The sequence below is a fragment of the Carassius carassius genome, chromosome 26, assembly GCF_963082965.1.
Source record: "Carassius carassius chromosome 26, fCarCar2.1, whole genome shotgun sequence".
NCBI classification, from domain to species: Eukaryota; Metazoa; Chordata; class Actinopteri; order Cypriniformes; family Cyprinidae; genus Carassius; species Carassius carassius.
The window spans coordinates 27,782,547-27,803,056 of NC_081780.1; the positions used below are offsets into that span (position 1 = coordinate 27,782,547).

At 35.9% G+C, this 20,510-nt stretch overlaps 1 protein-coding gene across 1 annotated transcript in view; it reads right to left on the reverse strand.

Moving 5' to 3' along the window:
* Nucleotides 1-20,510, reverse strand: part of LOC132106001 (NACHT, LRR and PYD domains-containing protein 3-like) — a 49,916-nt gene that overhangs the window by 17,823 nt on the left and 11,583 nt on the right. Inside the window, exons 3-6 of the mRNA XM_059511582.1 lie at nucleotides 20,164-20,337; nucleotides 19,909-20,076; nucleotides 15,064-15,237; nucleotides 9,778-9,824 (exon numbers count right to left, since the gene is read on the reverse strand). Of these exons, the coding sequence (XP_059367565.1) occupies nucleotides 9,778-9,824; nucleotides 15,064-15,237; nucleotides 19,909-20,076; nucleotides 20,164-20,337 (563 nt within the window). The remainder of the gene's footprint in view (nucleotides 1-9,777; nucleotides 9,825-15,063; nucleotides 15,238-19,908; nucleotides 20,077-20,163; nucleotides 20,338-20,510) is intronic.

Consider the following 20,510-nt stretch of genomic DNA (forward strand, 5'->3'; position numbering starts at 1 on the left):
TATTTATTCACACTGTATGGTTGAAATAATATTTTAGTTCACAACTTTAAGTTCCATTGTTTAAAAAAATGCTTTATTGGCTAATGTTTCATAAACCTTCAGTTGTTATGCTCTAAAATCCATGCCATTATTAATTTCACAGTATTTTTACCACCTAAATGACTAATCTTTAAAGTCACAATTCTATAATGGTCAAAATTACTCAGGCCAATGGTATTTTTTAATGACATTTATTTTATTATTATTATTACAATTATTTGAATAATTGTAGCTTACATAAATAGGTAAAGCAAAACAAATATTCGGATTGTCCCTTATTTTTTCCCTTGTTTTCCTAAAGAATAAACACGTATTTTTTTACAAGAATAAACATGATAACATATTATTAATTAATAAAAATAATTTAAGCAATTAAAACCTTTTTTTAAACTTGAATTTAAATACTATTAAACTAACTTTAAATTCTCAAGGAGTTTATAAGTAAAAAAAAAGTTCTAAATGAACTTGTGTTAACAATATAATTAGAACTAACAATATAATTAGATTTTTTTAAATGAACAATTCCTGTATAAAATGGGACAGCAACCTTTATATCAGTGGTTCTCAACCTTTTTTTCCAGCGGGCCGCACTATGGTCTAAGTGCAAGTCTACGCATATAATTTACATATTACGTCAGCAATACAAACCAACCTGATTTATAATATTGTAGCCTAACTATTATGATATATAATCGATCACATTCATTGAAAGAAACAATTCTACTCCCCATAAATAAAACACCTGATGCTGTCGGGACCAATTTTTTGAGATTCAGCTTGAAAGGAATAACACAAAGAAGTTGCGATTGTAACGCCTGTGTTATACTTTCCGCATGAGCAATCCGGATGCAGACACGGCCGATGCAGACTTCTTCAATTTATACTTCTGAATGCGCAGGCTGATGGTCCGCTCTGCAATTGCCCAGAATTATTGCACATCTGACTGTCTTTATATTCTTTTACTGACGGATTGCACAGGTTCGAGTAGCAATGAGCTTTTTCACTCTGCCTGCACATGTGCAATTTTGCTTTTGAAGCCTACTGACCACGCGCACCTGTCCGTGCGGTCGTCTGCTCAGAGCCTCGGCACACACTCTCCAATGACGATAAGGATTGTTACATAGTGTATGGTGTTTCCATTTATCTGAACTTCTTCAAGTGAGTTGCAGGGCAAAAAAAAAAAAAAAACGAAAATCCAGCACTTCTCCTTCAATACTGATACTGCGACTATTCACAGTTTGTACATGTTCATTCGCTGGCATTTTTTAATTTTTTTTTTTTTCTCCCTTAAAAAACAAATGTACATTCTGATGCGCAATTTTACCTAATGGCTGTTGATGACTATTTGAATTGAATTCTGCCAAAGCGCGCGCTTGTATGTGTTCGTTAAATGCTTATGCCAGTGCTCATGTCTGAAAATAATATATGAAGAAAAAAAAATCACATAAAAACATTAGGATATAGCTTATATTTCATTAGTAGCATTTTTTTTTTAATTGATGTAAACAATGAAATTTTAGAAAATGATAAAGTTTTTTGATTTTATTATTCAGCATGTGGTGCGGACCGCATTTGAATTCGTGACGGGCTGCGTTTGAGAACCACTGCTTTATATCAAACATTTTTAAATCGTCCACAGCTGAGTTTTGTGGGAGGCTGAATGTAATGAACAAAGTCATTTTCAGATGCAATGAAAAAAAAAAAACATGGATAACCTAGATTAGTCCCAGGCTCTGTTCTGAAGTAAAATAATTATAATTACTGTTAACCAAGAGTAACACATTTTAACTGATTAATCGCCCATTTTCATTTGCTGAATGTTTTCTTTATTTTTTATTTTTTAAACACGCTAAAAATTAAATTAAGTTTGTCAGAGGAAAAAAAATATGAGTCGTGTATAGGTTTCATTTTAACGGATCAATCACCTATTTTCGTTTGCTGCATGTTTTTTTTTAAACACGCTAAAAAATAAATCAGAGTTTGTGAGAGGAAAAAAATAGGCTATTAGAAAATATTTTACAACAAATCCTTTAAATTTAACAAATTTCTCAGAACAAAACAATAATTAAAAATATATAATTCTAATGGATAAATGTAATTGCAGTATATAATAATATAGGCTTAGTAATAAAACAAAATAACAATTTAAAGCTAAGCAAAAGGTAAGGTTTGGCTTTCTCAATCAGGAGCAATCAAACGTTTCCATATTTGTGATGTTGCCCATTTGAAGCTTAACTATTATTCATGAGGTAAATAGGCTGTGTGCGTTTCAGTATCGAGCAAAAAAAAAATCATAATTAACAATGTCAAAGTGCTCACGCCAAATGTCTGGTGAACGACTGCTGTTTCCAGTGAATATGCGCGAGGCACCAGCACGCTCAAACAGCTGAAACAAATAATACTTAATTTTTGGTCACACATAAGGCATAATTCTAAAATGCTGGTAGTTTGAAAAATCAAGAATAATAACAGAGTTAATACTAATTATTGCTAAATGCTGGACCGTTCCCATTTCGCTCTGCATATGGAACCTGAAGATTTTTTTAAACCAAGAATGAACCGAAATGAAAATGAAATTAAAACATTTAGCTTATATATATATATAGTTTAATATCTACTGTTTAATAAAAATAGCATGCATATGATCCTTTGTGTTAAGGTCTTCTTTTAATTTTTGTTTAGTAGACTGTAGCCTAAGACTATCCTACATTTTAAAAATTGTAAAAAAAAAAAAAATTTTTTTTAATGTTCCAATGTTATATCATAATGTTATTGTTGTTTTATTTCCTTCTTTCATCTCATTTTACAATTACATTCATTTCGCAATCCGTCCCTTTGCCCCACCTGGCAGTAGTTTCGCGAATGATTTTCACACGTGACTGAATTACAGTTACACGCGGCAGTAAGCCCCAGATAGGATGGCCACCTACTGTATTTAGCTATAGATTCATCAGATGGTTACAATGACTGCAAGAGTCAAGCGGGATGTTAAGAGTTTGTCTGTTTCTTTTACTGATTATTTTCGGGTTAAAGCATGATTTAAACAGATACACACTCAATCGCTTTCGCAATAATGCATTCAAACAAATGTAATCTTACAGTGCTACTACATTATCAGCATGCTTTCTGATTTTGAAATCTTGAAGAAGTTAATCGATCTGTTTAGATAATAACTGACAAAAATGTACTGTTATTTTCATCACAAATAAAATGTTCACTGCATGAAAGCAGCAATTAAAGATTTAATGCTTACAACGTTATTACTTTGGCATGTGATATAGGGAAAAAAGTTTACACAAAATAGCTTAAGCCACTTTGAAACTCTCCTGTTAATTTTTTATTTATTTATTTTATTATTATTATTTTATATGCTACATTATGAACATAACATTTCAAACATACTGAAATACTTTATTCACGGAGTGAAGGTGAAGCGTGTTTCTGGTATCAGAGCGCGCGGAGGGGAAGTTGTTGCTGCTCACAGACTCTGCTGTGAGTGAGAGAGACGTTTCACCTGAAGAAATGAAGATGACCGCGGGAGCACAAGCACAGCACATCCGCCGAAAATCAACTTATTTACAAATAAGTTCTATAAGAAAAAAAAAACTAAACCAGCGGCATAACGAGATGAAAATATATTAACAGGTCCTCAGTCCATGACACTGACTCCCTGCTGAGCTGCAGTTTTAATCTTAACAGCTCTTAAGGCCGAGTGGATGTTTAGATGCATGATGGGCTAGTTTTAAATAAATAAATAAAATTAAAGGTCTTTCCAGCATTAAGGTAAAAACATTACTGTTTTTTTTATCATCTTGTTGCAGTTATAAATGTGACTGCTAAATGAATAATAAAGAACTATGTTAAAAGTTGTTTTGTAAAATTTCCTCGTCATTTGAATATTGATTGAAAAATCGGTTTAAATCATAAATAAACAATAAGTTAAAGGACAGGTAACGAATAACAAAAATGCATGTTGTTTTATTAAAGGAAAAAATATATTTATATTGAAAATATAAATTTAAATATGGGCATAATATATGAAAATATTGACATTTTGCATACTAATCCATGTAGCCTACCCCCCTAAAATAGGCTACCACTTTTAATGCTCCGATGCAAAGTAAACCACAATTTCTTTTGAATAATATAACGCATAATTAATATAATATAAATAATAATGCACACCTTTTAAATGTGTCAAATCTAAAATATGGTTTAATACCATGTAGCTTAGAGAAAATATAATCACAGGTTCAGGCACAGGCTTGACATTTATCCTGCTTGAATTCATTCTAAGAAATGCACATAAGTACCAAACTTTCGTCTGTGGATATTAAATATTAAGTATTTGAACTAGAGTGTTTTTCTTTAATTTTCCCTGACTGAAGCCATCAAATCTAACACATCAGTGAGGCAAAACTGACGTCTATTAGCGAAAATGTGCTTTGATGTGCTTGTTTGATAACTTCAGCAGTCAAAGGCTGCAAATGCACTTTATACCGCCGCGGCGGTACGTGCGGTGGTAAAAAGGGCCTTTTGAATGTCTACTTATTGTATATACCGGTATATAGTAAAACCATGGTCATTTTTTGTAAGGGTAATTTTACTACTTTGCCAAAATAAAAGCTTGCTGGTTGCAATATGGCTAACTAACTTTTTTAACGTGCATACATGACTCTCGAAATGCATGTTCTCTTCCCTAAATTAGTGTAACATTTGAATAAAACTGTTAAAAATATAATATATCAGACACTGCTTACCTCCTTTTGCCATCAATCAACCATTATATACCACTTCCTCTGAACGGTGTGTGTGTGACGTCACATGGGGCGGGGCAACGCGATACTTCACCTGAGTCCGTTTCGTCTGATGCCTGATGCCCGAATTGTATGAGACCTGACACCTGACGTCGTTTTTCCTGAGACTGAAGCCTTTTAGTCTGAGGCATGACGCCTTTTCATTTAATGACTGAGGTCTGAGGATGTCCTAAAGTGTACACCGTAAGCTAGCTATTATTCGCTTGATTTGGTCATGGGCCAATTCTACAATATGTCTAGAGTGCCCTCTACTGGATAAGATGGCAAAGAATAAAATAAAAAAACAAACTGTCTAATCATAGACTGTAAAAAATGCGCTACACATGGCATTTTAAAAACCGGATATTTTATTTATAGTTCGATTACGGATATTTCACGTCATGTCCGAATGCATATTCGAATATCGAATAAAAAGTGACAGCCCTAAATAGCATTGGCATACAGTAGATTACATTATTTCATTTTTTGGATCTGATGTAGTTGGTTCCTCAAGTACATCAGATGTTCATAATAATAACAGAAAAAAAAACTTGCCATAGTTTTGTTCTTTGTGGCAGTAGCCAGTTTTGGTGTAACGAGTTTTACATATAGCTGCCAACTATTAAATTTAATCAGTGTTTTAAGAGGCTACATCCCATTAAGCTGATCTGATGTGTGTTGGTCTGCCTAACCCCTCTTTGTTTGGAATAATTTTATGTTATTCTGCCTTATTCGGGAAAGATGGCCTACAGTAGCCTTAATTTATCTAATTTCCTAAAATAAACACTTGGTGGTTCTTAAAGATCTTGACTCTAGCCTACTGTTTTGAGAATTACATAAATATTGGAAATTGGAAAAGTTGCTGCTTAAGTTTTTATAATAGCAATTTGCATATACTCCAGCATGTTATGAATAGTGATCAGATGAATTGCATAGTCCTTCTTTGCCATGAAAATTTACTTAATCCCAAAAAAAACCTTTCCACTGCATTTCATTGCTGTCATTAAAGGACCTGCTGAGATCATTTCAGTAATCGTCTTGTTAATCGTCTTGTGAGAATGTTGACGAGGCTGGAGATCATTATGTCAGGCTGATTGGGTTAGAATGGCAGATTTGACATGTTAAAAGGAGGGTGATGCTTGAAATCATTGTTCTTCCATTGTTAACCACGGTGACCTGCAAAGACCTAAATCAACAATTTATAGGATCATCAAGAACTTCAAGGAAAGAGGTTCAATTCTTGTAAAGAAAAGAAGGCTTCAGGGCGTCCAAGAAAGTCCAGCAAGCACCAGGATCGTCTCCTAAAGAGGATTCAGCTGCGGGATCTGAGTGCTACCAGTGCAGAGCTTGCTCAGGAATGGCAGCAGGCAGGTGTGAGCGCATCTGCACGCACAGTGAGGCCAAGACTTTTGGAAGATGGCCTGGTGTCAAGAAGGGTAGCAAAGAAGCCACTTTTCTCCAAAAAAAACATCAGGGACAGATTGATCTTCTGCAGAAAGTATAGTGAATGGATTGCTGAGGACTGGGGCAAAGTCATATTCTCCGATGAAGCCCCTTTCCGATTGTTTGGGGCTTCTGGAAAAAGGCTTGTATGGAGAAGAAAAGGTGAGCGCTACCATCAGTCCTGTGTCATGCCAACAGTAAAGCATCCTGACACCATTCATGTGTGGGGTTGCTTCTAATCCAAGGGAGTGAGCTCACTCACAATTCTGCCCAAAAACACGGCCATGAATAAAGAATGGTACCAAAACACCCTCCAACAGCAACTTCTTCTAACAATCCAACAACAGTTTGGTGAAGAACAATGCATTTTCCAGCACAATGGAGTACCGTGCCATAAGGCAAAAGTGATAACTAAGTGGCTCGGGGACCAGAATGTTGAAATTTTGGGTCCATGGCCTGGAAACTCCCCAGATCTTAATCCCATTGAGAACTTGTGGTCAATCCTCAAGAGGCGGGTGGACAAACAAAAACCCACTAATTCTGACAAACTCCAAGAAGTGATTATGAAAGAATGGGTTGCTATCAGTCAGGATTTGGCCCAGAAGTTGATTGAGAGCATGCCCAGTCGAATTGCAAAGGGCCAACACTGCAAATACTGACTCTTTGCATAAATGTCATGTAATTGTCGATAAAAGCCTTTGAAACGTATGAAGTGCTTGTAATTTTATTTCAGTACATCACAGAAACAACTGAAACAAAGATCTAAAAGCAGTTTAGCAGCAAACTTTTTGAAAACTAATATTTATGTAATTCTCAAAACTTTTGGCCACAACTGTATTTCTACAGTTTTTTTTAATCAATAGAGTTAATTTAAAATTAGTTTAATTTCTACAAATGGTGCAAACTCTGCTAGATTATAGATAAAAGATTCCCCATTCCCCTGCCATTCTGTGATTGGCAGTGATCGGCAATCGGCAGATCATGATCTTGGTGATCATAATCTGTGGTCGGCCCCAAAAATGCTGATCGGAGCATCTCTAATAACGAGCTGTAGGAGGACGTGAATGCTTTTTACTATTTGAAATTTCACGAATTACAAGGTGACGTGAACGCACCTTTAACTCCCTACTGTTTTTCTCTCTTTGCTCTCTTAAATTGGTGAACACATCCATTTCTCCAACAGAGAGTCATCTAAATCTCAGTGTTTATATGTCTGGATAGGCATAAAATAAAAGGCAGACACGAAAGTGTAACTTAGTCATTGTATTCATAACAGAGCAGCCATACAACAAGGCATGAGCAATCGACTTTCGATCGCATGATCTATTACATCCTGTAACATCCCCGTTTACAAGTATGAACAAAAGGAATCCCCTTTTTACACTAAAAAAAAGTGCTATATGAACATTAGGCAAATTATTATTATTATTATTATTATTATTATTATTATTACAAATCCAGCCTTTTAGGTGGCTTGGACAATCGGTCAGCCCTAGTATATGAATATATTCAACTACGTAAATGTCATCATCACTGTCCCCAACCGGCTTCTTAGAATGTTCAGTACAGTGAAGCCTCCCCTCTGTAGATCTGCTTTTGCTTTTAAGTCATACTTTAGCAAAGTGATTGTCAGTTCCACAGAGTCTACATGTTCTGCCACATGCTGGACAGTGATCCCGGCCCCTTGAATGCATATTACCACAGTATCGGCACGTCTTGCTTGTGTCTAAGAGCCTTGGTGAATTACTCTGCATCTGCTTGTTAGGCCTGAATGGTTTCCTAGAAACAATGAGAACAGTTGCAGGCATGCATGCCGCATCCATCGCTCTCATATGCATAGCAGTCTGTTAAGCTGTGCGACACATCACAATGGCTGTGAGCAGGGTTACATTTTTTTCACTTAACAACCTGTGTCTGGTTCCTTCATTTGAAATGCCCAGTACAATTTTGTCATGAATCATTTCATCCTTTAATCCACCATAATCACAAATCGTTGCTTTTTCTCTCAATCTGGTCACAAAATTGTCTATGGATTCCTCCTGTTTACAATAGCCGAACACGTACCTTTCAGGTTTGAAGTATGCTTCCAATTCATCTAGGATGGTTTTAACGTCTGTCTGTTGTTCTTCTGTAAGATTCAAATTGTTCCGATAAACATGTCTGCATTCAGATCCCATCACTGGTCTTTTCAGTGACCAGCGCATAATCCTCAAACTCAGCTCTAGTCTCAGTTCATGTTCATCGGTAATGGCGGAGGTATGTTAGCCGGTATGCCGCTGGACGGGCGAAGCATGCCCACAGCATTATCAGCGTCCATAATCGATAAACTCCTTAGATTGGAATCAGCACAACTTAAACTTAAGAACACGCACTAGGCATCTTCTGACACCATGTTTATGTGTCTGTATAAGCATAATATAATAGGCAAACACGAGAGTGTAACTCAGTCAAGGTATTCACAACAGAGCAGCCATACAACAACAAGGCATGAGCATGAGACTGTCGATTGCATGTTCTATTAACATCCTGTAACACTAAGGTTAGTAATTTCAATGCTGTACTAAGGCCATGAGTATATAGCATAGTGTAAATCACAGAAAGAAATTATACTGAACATCGCCATCGAGTGGCATTACACTTTACACTGAGACAACAATTACATACACACAAGTTGTAAAATTACAGATAATTCTGGACCTTCAATCTGTAATTCTGAACACTATTCAAACCCATTTCACATAATAAGATTATCTGTAAATAAAAGGACACAAACCTGGTCAGAGCTCATGAAAAATGCTGGTTAGCACTACAATATGAAAAGTGAGAGTATTTCTATTAAACAAGTGTGTGTGTGTGTGTTGTCTCTGTTGCTGCTCACAGGCTTTTCAGTCTGACAGAGACACTGAGGAGTTATAAACCGTCAACCTAAATCCAGCATAGAGAGGCTCAGTGAATGTGGTGTTGAATGTGTGTAAGTGTGAGAGTTTGTTTGAGTCAGAGATGCTGTAGAAGGACAATGTGCCAGTTGGCACATCCACATCCACTCCTACTCTCCTACAAGAGTGTGAAGAGACACTGGTGTTAATTGAATGATTATTGTGAGAGGCAAGGAATTTGTCATCAGAGCAGATCAGACTCCATGAGTTTCTATTCCGTCCAAACATACAGTCAGGATTCCCTCCTTTCCTGCTGATTCTGTTATATGCCACTGATATATGAGCTTTTCCACTCCAGTCCGCTTCCCAGTAACAGTGTCCAGTCAGACTCTCTCTACACAGAACCTGAGGTACCCTATCAAATCTCTCTGCATGATCAGGATATGACTGATTCTCTTCTGCATACGTCACCTTTCTGTTCTCTTCTGACAGAATGATATGATTGTTGGCTGTGTTTGGATCCAGTGTGAGATTACAGGCATCTGAACAAAAGAAAATATTCATTTATAATATAGTTTAAAAAAAATCACTAAAGTTATGTGTGTGTGTCTGTGTAGACGTACATTTGCGTAGTCCTGCTGTAATCCTGAACTCCCCTCCATGATCCACACTATAAAACACAGACAGTGTCTCATTCTGCACGTCTGATGCAATCAGTAACACACACACTTGTTAATTCCACTTTGTGGGGTCACAATATCCTCACTAATATAGTAAGATAGAGGTATTTATGACAACCCCTTAAAAATCATATATAAGAATGTTTGGCAAAATCTTATAAGACATCATTATGGCCCTTCACTACACTATCCATAAACCTTGCTATCACATAAACCTAAAATAATTTCAACATTCTTATATGAATATAAGTTAAGCACACCGCAACGTCAAAGATTCTGTATCTTTTGTACTTTGTGAGGTCTGGAATGCAAGTACATACACACACACACAAGCGTCTGGTTTGCAATCTTTTTGGGGACTCTTCATATATGTAATGGTTTTTATACTGTACAAACAGTATATACTAACCCTTCCCCTAAACCTACCCAACACACAAAACTTTATGCAATTTTACATAAAAAAACTCTTTCTGAAGCTAAAGCCACAACAGGGTAAAATGCATGTTTGACTTTATCCTCCTTTAATCAATGCAAAGCCTTGAACAAGTGAAACATGCATTTAAGTCAATAAGACATTTGACAACAGAACAAGCATGACAGAGAATACAGAGTTCTCTTGTTTTTAATATTTCTGTGAAATACCTTCATAATTATTATGTTTAGCTGCTAAAAATGTTAAATCTGCACATCTTACTCATTTTATTATCTTTTATTACTTTAATTTGTTGTCATACTTTGTTTTATAATTTTTTTTCTTTCCCTGAGGTCAGTCTGATTACTTTTCTGGTTTCAGGGTGTTTTATATGTACTTTGGAATAAAGTTATTGTGTGCTTTGTATTTTTTATTTTTTATTATTAAAGAACACTATTTACTTTATTGTTATTATTTATTGTATTTCTCGAAGTAAAGATATTATATCAATCATATTAATTTTGTTTTCAAGCCTGACTAAGGTCTTTCTGCAGAAATTCCATAATACAGCTTAGGAATATAGGCTTAGGAATCAAAATTTATTGTTTTGATTTTTTGTTGTTTATAGTTGTTTATTTGTTTTTGTAATGAATAATTTAGCTTTTTTTATACAGAGAAATGCACATTTCAGTTTAATAGTTCTAGTTACATTGTTAAAGTTACAATAAGTTACTTTGTTACATGCATTAGGATTAATATGCAATTTTAAATATTGGTCACTGTAACTCATCATATCTTTTGCATATTCAAACATAATTGTGGCAACATTCTAAAGTATTGCTGTTATACACTACCCAGCCAAAAAAGGTTGGTTTTTGGATTTTAACCCTCCTATTAACTTTCGGGTCAATTTGACCCCATTCAATATTTAACATCTGTAAATACATTATTAAAAAAAAAATTATTCATTTTCCTAATTTAATGGGGACAACTCTGAAAAAATATCAGCAGGTTAATTTTATGTTTACAATGTCCTATAAACATTTTGTAGCATCTGTGTTCCTTGGGGTCAATTTAACCCCAGGCTCTTTCAGCTGTATAAAACATAAGAAATATAAAAATTTCACATTTGTTTTGGTTGTTTTATTGAGGTCACTATAACATGTTATAATTACATAATGTTCATTATAATTTAACATATTCAATATTATATTCAAAAAACTTCCCTCTGATTTAGGGCTCTAACCTAACATATCCGTATCTGAAGTATCTGTATCCGTATCTGGACTATTGTAATGCTCTCCTGGCGGGCCTTCCTGCATGTACTGTCAAGCCTCTGCAATTGATCCAGAATGCAGCAGCGAGGGTTGTCTTCAATGAGCCAAAAAAAGCTCATGTTACTCCGCTCCTCATCAGGTTACACTGGCTACCAGTAGCTGCTCGCATCAAATTCAAGGTACTGATGCTAGCCTACAAGACGACCACTGGCACGGCACCAACTTACCTAAACTCATTGGTTAAATCTTATGTGCCCTCCAGAAGTTTGCGCTTTGCAAGTGATCGACGCCTTGTGGTACCATCCCAAAGAAGTTCAAAATCACTCTCAAGGACCTTTTCCTGGACTGTGCCCAGCTGGTGGAATGACCTCCCAATCTCAATTCGTACAGCTGAGTCTTTACTCATTTTCAAGAAACAGCTAAAGACTCATCTTTTTCGCCTGCACTTAACCAACTAACACTAGCACTTTTCCTTTTCTTGTCTTTTTATTAAAAAAAAACCTATGCGTTCTATACTAGACTAACTGAGACTTGTCATGGCACTTGTACACTGTTGTTGTTCTCTTGTTGACCTGACTGCTTCTATTGTTCTCATTTGTAAGTCGCTTTGGATAAAAGCGTCTGCTAAATGATTAAATGTAAATGTAAGTAGTTCACATGACATGGGACATAATTCTCATGAGAACTTTGATGTTTCCCGTGCCGTGGGGAGGGGAAAACCTAATTCTCATGGTTTACCAAACAAAGGGGAGGAGCAAACATTATAAAAGCATGAACAGAAGCATTCTAAACCATTTCTCTTTGTGCTGTGTGCTCTATATGTTCTCCATCTCTCTCATTTGAAAATTACATCTAAGCAAAGATTTTCTGTCAATGAGATTTTGAGATTTTGACGGTGAAAGTGACAGAGGAGAATGTGTCTGAGACCGATGATAATATTGAGGACCCTGATTATGAGGCATCCTCCTCAGATGAGAATGAGACTCCTAATGTTGACCCTCCTGTTGTCTCTCAACCACCCACAAACCCATTACCTTAAAAAAATGGAAAGTTATCATGATCCCGCTCACCACCTGAACAACAGGGTAGACTTAGTGCTGCTAATATCATCAAAATGGTTCCAGGGCCCACTTGATATACAATGTACTTGAAATGACAAACTTAGAGGGTAGGCGTGTGTATGGGGATGGTTGGAAAGACGTCGATATGACTGACTTGAAAGCCTACATTGGGTTGCTCATTTTGGCAGGAGTCTACAAGGCAAAAGGAGAAGCAACAGCAAGCCTGGTCTCTCAACTGAGGTTGCTGAGATCATCCAGAACTCCCTCCATGAGGAAACTATATATCTTGAGGTGGAAACCTTTCACCTCCTGGTGCAAAGACTGCCAGCGCGACCCAGTTATTTGCCCAGTTGGGACAGTTCTGGAGTTCCTGCAGGCCCCTCTCTCTGCAGGTTTGACCCAGTCCACACTGAGGGTCTATGTGGCGGCCATTCCAGTCTACCGCGCCCCTCTTGGTGGCCATTCAGTGGGCAGACACCCTCTGGTTACATGTTTCCTCTGGAGTGCACTGTGGCTGAGGCCTCCAGCCAGAAGAAGTGGTTGATCAGGATGCTATCCTAAAACCTTGAGTCTTCTGATCTTCCCACACCATTGGGATTCAAGGCTCACTTGAACCGAAGTATGGCAACCTCCAAGGCCTTCTTGTCAGGTGTGTCTATACAGGACATTTGCAACGCAGCTGGACAGTCCACGCCCCTCACATTCATCAGATTTTATGGTTTAGATCTGCGAGCTACTCACGGCTCTTCTTTCTCTTGCCTTAATTGGGCTCCTTGTTTACACACTAGGCTGGGACTTGCAAGTCTGGCAGCGTGGGCATTCTCGTTCCCATAGCGTTTTGGCCATCACCCGCCTATGACATCACACCCATTTATGAGACTGATTTCACATATTATTCAGAGCTGGAAAGATTTGATTTCACATATTATTCAGAAGGGCGTTACCATAGCGTTTCGGACGCAGCATCTCGTTCCCTTCGTGGAACCATGGTTACATACGTAAGGCAATCCTTAATAACAAAAAGGACTGTTATGTGTTCCTTACTGATGTTTTGATTGTAATGATGCTCTGTTTAAAAATAAAATCTTTCTAAATGTTTGAAATTGTGTTCGTTTTTCCCGGGGTCAAATTGACCCCAAACATAACTCGTGTTACTATCCTTGATAAAATAAATCGTTGTTTCTTTTCAAATGTTATAGATTGCAGAAATATTATAAAAAAAAATAAAACACCAAATATATATATACTTTTCAAATCTTAGGTCAATCAGTAAGATTTTATGGTGTCTATGTGTCCATAGTCATGCAATGGGTATTCTGGATTTAAAAGGGGTGGGGTGGTGGGTGGATGTCAACTTAAAAGGCTATTTAAGTAGTCAACAAAGACAAATTACCTGAGACACAAACCTTTGTAAAAAAAAATTATATTCTGGAGGTTTAAATTACTGGTGTCAAAATGACACATTTGAGAGAGGCGGGGCATAGAGGACCTACAATAATATACAATAATTTGAAAAATAATGGGGTTTTTTTTACATTAAAGTGTCAACATATTCTGTTACACCAAATACACAAAGTAATGATCTTTTAAAAAAAAGCATCATATGACCACTTTAACAAGAAAAGAATCACTTCATCTGATGTTTAAAGTTAATAAATTAACCTTGATAGCCTACTTATTGGAGTTATTACTGAAGAGATTTGTTCTCACTTGTTTGTACGGTAAGTGTGTATAGAGCTTGCGCAGCACTGACATGTCATTGGCATGGCTCAATGGACGGAGGAATTTGACAGCCCTCAGAATAGGTCCAGTTCGAACCAAGCTCTGATATGAAACCGTTCACCATTTCAATATGCCTGGCATATATGCAATCCATGATGCATATGAGGAAGAAGAGGAAGCAATTGAGGTGTTTGGGGCCTCATCACTCATGATAACCATATACCAAATCATACAAACACACGCTACGGCTGCACGATTATGACAAAAATCATAATTGTTGATTATTCTTTTGTAATTGTAAATGTGATTATTAATTATGATTTTCACAATTTACATTGAATGACGTTTATATCAGGGTTTGATGCAACTGCATGTCGTATATTTATATGAAAATAAACAAGATGAAAGCATGCTAAATGAAAAACTTTGTGCTTTTCTATAGTATTAAGCCTCAAATGTCAACTATGCATTAGATTCTTCTTTAAATTATAAAAAAAAGTAAAAATATGAAATGGTAATAAAATGTTACACTAAAAATAAAATTAAAATAAAGGGAAAAAAATCTAAAGATAATGTAGAAAGAAAAAAACGCATCTTAAGCAAACAGAATAATATAAGTGGACTTTGAGTGATTAATTGCCGCCTTGAACAATTACATAATTGTGGCATCCATAATTGTAATCACGGTTAGAAATTCGATTAATTGTGCAGCCCTAACATATACACACACATACAGTGTGACTTCTGCTCAACATACTTGAGTTTGTCCAGTGAGAATTTTGAATCCTTCAGTTTTTCAGAGAGCAGCTTGACTCCTGAATCTCCTGGGTGATTGTAGCTCAGATCCAGCTCTCTCAGGTGTGAGGGGTTTGAATTCAGAGCTGAAGACACATAACCACAGCCTTCCTCTGTCACCATACAACCAGACAACCTACAAGCAAACACAGCAACAGCCCAGATGACAAATTTGTTTTTTGAACCAGTTTTGTTTTATAAACTGGATGAACCAGTTCACTAAATCAGACTGAATCATTTGAAACAGTTTACAGCTTAGGTCAGCACTGATTCACAATGGGCAAAATGTATCTTCATGATGTTTTCTGCTGAACAGGAGAATATGTAACAAATAAAATTATTACAAATATACTGTAAAAGTGATTTAATGACTGTAGTTCTGGAGACAACAGCAGTAACTGATAAACGATAGTGATGGAAATGGAGAGTCAGTAAATTGTTACAACAGTTAAAAAGTCACCAGTATTCTCAACTTAGAAAACAGATCAGCCTCTGACATGTCATTTCCTGTTCCATCAACCAAACCTGCTCAGTGACTACTACTGGAGGCAACATCTCACTGAACTTCATTGTATGAGACCCTAACTTGATTCTGTATAAATTTTCTACAGAAGATGGCTAAGCTGGTGTCTGGCTATGCATCTTATTTGCAGTAGGTTATACCAGTAAAAGAGTTCAACACAGTGGATCTTTTAAGTGGTTTCCCCAAATTCAACTGAAAAATTTTTAATTACTTCTGCAGTCTCAAAAGTATTCAACCTCTTCATCATGACAAGCATCTTTAGCCGTAATACACTATACTTTTACTGTTTTTTGTTAGACTTGAAACCAACATGACGATAGCTTATGAATTTATATGGCCCAAATTTTGACACAGCATTTTTTACTAAAGTATTTGAAGCAATTCCAAATCTACAAGAAACAAGTGTCATCATTAGAGGAGACTTCCATTGTGTTTTAGATCCAGCTCTTGAGAGACAGCCAAGTCAATTATCTATATCAAAGTCTTGTACAACTATTCATAATTATATTTAAAAAATCTCAAAATAGTACATATTTGGAGAGTACTTCACCCCCTGTTTCTCTTCTGTGCACAAATATTATTCAAGAATGTATTATTTATTAATTAACTCCAAATTAATATCTAGGGCTTTAAAATTTGTGTTAACCCCTTACCAGTCATGGAGAAAGAAATGACATACCCAAAATAAAAAGGATTCTGCTCATGATTCTTTTTGACTAGATACATAATCAACATATGTTCACAAAGCTGACACTTCAAAGTTTACTGTTCAAGAATCAGAATTACTCAGACTTATTATAATAAATAGATGATCATGCAACAACTGTTCAGTCAAAACATGCATGAATTGTGCTATTTACTGTTTTGTACACACAATATATATAAGCTTTATGAGCTGGATGCTGTTTTTTGTAAAGGAAAAAAAACTATGACTAGTTTATTCACTTTATATGTAAGGAATTTAAAGGGATAGTTTACCCAAAAATGAAAATTACTTGATGATTTACTACCCTCAAGCCTCCCTAAGTGTATGATTTTCTTCTTTTAGAGAGAAAACAGTAAACTGTAAACAGAAAACTGTAGTTATAATAAAATTTAGTCCAAAAGTCCATCCATCCATTATAAAATACTTTACACAGCTCCAGGGGTTACTAAAGGCCTTCTGAAGGGTACCAATAGGCTTTTGTAAGAAAAATATCTATATTTAAAACTTTATGAAGCTAAACAGCTTTTGTGAGAATGTGTAATGCCTCTCGCCGTTCAAATGGTAAGGCTACATACAGGTGCATTTCAATAAATTAGAATGTCATGGAAAAGTTCATTTATTTCAGTAATTCAACTCAAATTGTGAAACTTGTGTATTAAATACCAATAGCTGCTCGCATAAAATTCAAGGCATTGACGTTTGCCTACAAAACTATGTCTGGCTCTGCACCCATTTACCTAAATTTATTACTTCAGACTTATGTGCCCTCTAGAAGCTTGCGTTCTGCAAGTGAACGTCGCTTGATTGTGCCATCCCAAAGAAGCACAAAGTCACTTTTACGGACTTTTAAATTAAATGTTCCCTCCTGGGGGAATGACCTCCCCAACTCAATCCAAGCAGCTGAGTCCTCAGCCATCTTCAAGAATCGGCTTAAAACCCATCTCTTCCATCTTTATTTGACCCTCTAACTTTAGCACTCACTATTCTAATTATATTCTTAAAAAAATTCTAACTACCTTTCTAATCTTTTTGTATTCTATATTCTTTTCATTTATAATGCATTTATGTGTGTGTGTGTATATATATATATATATATATATATATATATATATATATATATATATATATATATATATATACACATATATATGTATGTAAAGACCTCTAACACTAGCTTGCTCTATTCCTTTTCTATTCTGTCTTCTTTTTATTTATTATATTATTTAAAAGCCCATGCTACATGTACTGTGTTAATCTAACTGAGACTTGTTATAGCACTTATATATCATTGCTCTTTTTGTTGTTTCTGATTGCTTCCACTGTCCTCTTTTGTAAGTTGCTTTGGATAAAAGCGTCTGCTAAATGAATAAATGTAAATGTAAATAAATTCAGTGCACACAGACTGAAGTAGTTTAAGTCTTTGGTTCTTTTAATTGTGATGATTTTGGCTCACATTTAACAAAAACCCACCAATTCACCATCTCAACAAATTTGAATATGGTGATATGCTAATCAGCTAATCGACTCAAAAAACCTGCAAAGGTTTCCTGAGCCTTCAAAATGGTCTCTCAGTTTGGTTCATTAGGCTACACAATCATGGGGTAGACTATTGATCTGACAGTTGTCCAGAAGATAATCATTGACACCCTTCACAAGGAGGGTAAGCCACAAACATTCATTGCCAGAGAAGCTTGCTGTTCACAGAGTGCTGTATCTAAGCATGTTAACAGAAAGTTGAGTCGAAAGAAAAAGTGTTAAGAAAAACACACTTCACAATGCACAATCAATCGAGAGAACTGCATTCTTATGAGGATTGTCAAACAAAATTGATTCAAGAATTTGAGTGAGCTTTTCAAGGAATGGCCTGAGGCTGGGGTCAAGGCATCAAGAGCCACCACACACAGACGTGTCAAGGAATTTGCTGAACCACCAACAACATCAGTGGCGTCTTACCTGTGCTAAGGAGAATAAGCACTGGACTGTTGCCATTGGTCCAAAGTCCTTTTTTCAGATGGGAGCAAGTTTTGTATTTAATTTGGAAACCAAGGTCCTAGAGTCTGGAGGAAGAGTGGAGAAGCTCATAGCCCACATTGCTTAAAGTCCAGTGTTAAGTTTCCACAGTCTGTGATGATTTGGGGTGCAATGTCATCTGCTGGGGTTGGTCCATTGTGTTTTTTGAAATCCAATTTCACTGCACCCATTTACCAAGACATTTTGGAGCAATTCATGCTTCCTTCTGCTGACCAGCTTTTTGAAGATGCTGATTCCATTTTCCAGCAGGATTTTGCACCTGTCCACACTGCCAGAAGCTCCAAAAGTTGGTTAAATGACCATGGTGTTGGTGTGATGGACTGGCCAGCAAACTCACCAGACCTGAACCCCATAGAGAATTTATGGGGTATAGTCAAGAGGAAAATGAGAAACAACAGAGCAAAAACTGCAGATGAGCTGAAGGCCACTGTCAAAGAAACCTGGGCTTCCATACCACCTCAGCAGTGCCACAAACTGATCACCTCCAGTATTGAGTACATGTAAAGTACGTGAACATACTTTTCAGAAGGCCAGCAATTCACTAATTGGTCTTATGAAGTATTCTAATTTGTTGAGATTTTGTTAAATGTGAGCCAAAATCATCACAAATTTACCAAAGACTTAAATTACTTAATTCTGTGTGCGCTGAATGTATTTTAATACACAAGTTTTACAATTTGAGTTGAATTACTGAAATAAATTAACTTTTCCATGACATTCTAATTTATTTAGATGCACCTGTACTACACATACGTCACAACTCTTGCAGTTTAAAATCCTTCGCTATGTCATATATTGCATCATGTTTTTAACTGCGAGAGGCATTACGCATTTTTGTCTCTAGCTGATCACATGCCCGCTTTATGTAATGTCATCACAGTTTAAAATCTATACATCAAAATATTTATTGCATTTATGGTAATGGTATGGTAAGTCCTCTTGACTACTCCAAATTTTCACAAATTTAATAGTAGTAATTATATCTAGGATCATTCTGTTGCTGTTTATGGTCAGTGAATGTTTTTATATGTGTGTGTTTTATTTTACTTGAAAAGGGAACATATTAATATTTTATGTTTCCACAACAATTAAAATCCTGTATTTAATCATGATTTTCATTTTATTTTACAGAATAACAGTAACATTGCAATAATAACATTTATGGTTGACTTTATTCCTTGCTTTCAAACCTTAAACCACAGAACATTTGTTTTAGTGGAAACTGTAAACCAAGCCACTGTAAGACATGCTCATGTAGTGCTCCACTTAACTCTGAAACACTCTCAAACCTTTCTTTTTGAAACTCTTCAGACTGTATGCTTATATAACCTTTGCGATTTGAAAACAGTAAAGTCATATCATGTTCTCATCATAGGGCCATACTTCTCAGGTAAAAAAATAAATAAATAAATGACCATCTGTATAAATAAAAACATTTTGTCTCCTGTTCTGGCATTGTATTGAGAGTATTTTGATAAAGAAATTGAATAGTCATTTTATTTAGGTAGCATTTTGTTGTTTAATTTATGAAGAAAAAAAACATTTACCTAAGTATCTTTAGCTGACAGTGTAAGCTCTTTAGTCCATCAGAGAGAAGCTTCACTCCAGAATCCTGCAGGTCATTGTTACTCAGATCCAACTCTCCAAGGACGGATGACAGTAGAGCTGATGACAAACTTTTACAGCACTGAGCTGTGAGGCTACAGATTGGCAGTCTAAAAAATACAAAATAAATCATAGCAGTGTGATGATTAATAATTAACAGGAAAAATCAAATCAATAAAAATATTTCAAACTCAAACCTGAGTATCTCCAGCTGACATTTTGGACTCTTCAGTCCTTCAGAGAGAAGTTCCACTCCAGAATCCTGCAGCTCATTACAACTCAGGTCCAGGTCTCTCAGAGCTGAGTTTGATGATTGCAGAGATGAAGACAAACTTTCACAGGACTGACTAGTGAGATTACAGTTACGTAGCCTGTGGGAATAACAAATAATCAAATAGTCCTACTTGAAACTAAGACACTTAAATCAAAGCTTAAGACTATTTGTAAAAGCATTTCTGTGAAGCTTTAAACATTATACATCTTATACAAATCTATTATGTGATTAAACTTGACAAGAATTTACTTGAAGCCCTGATGTATAATA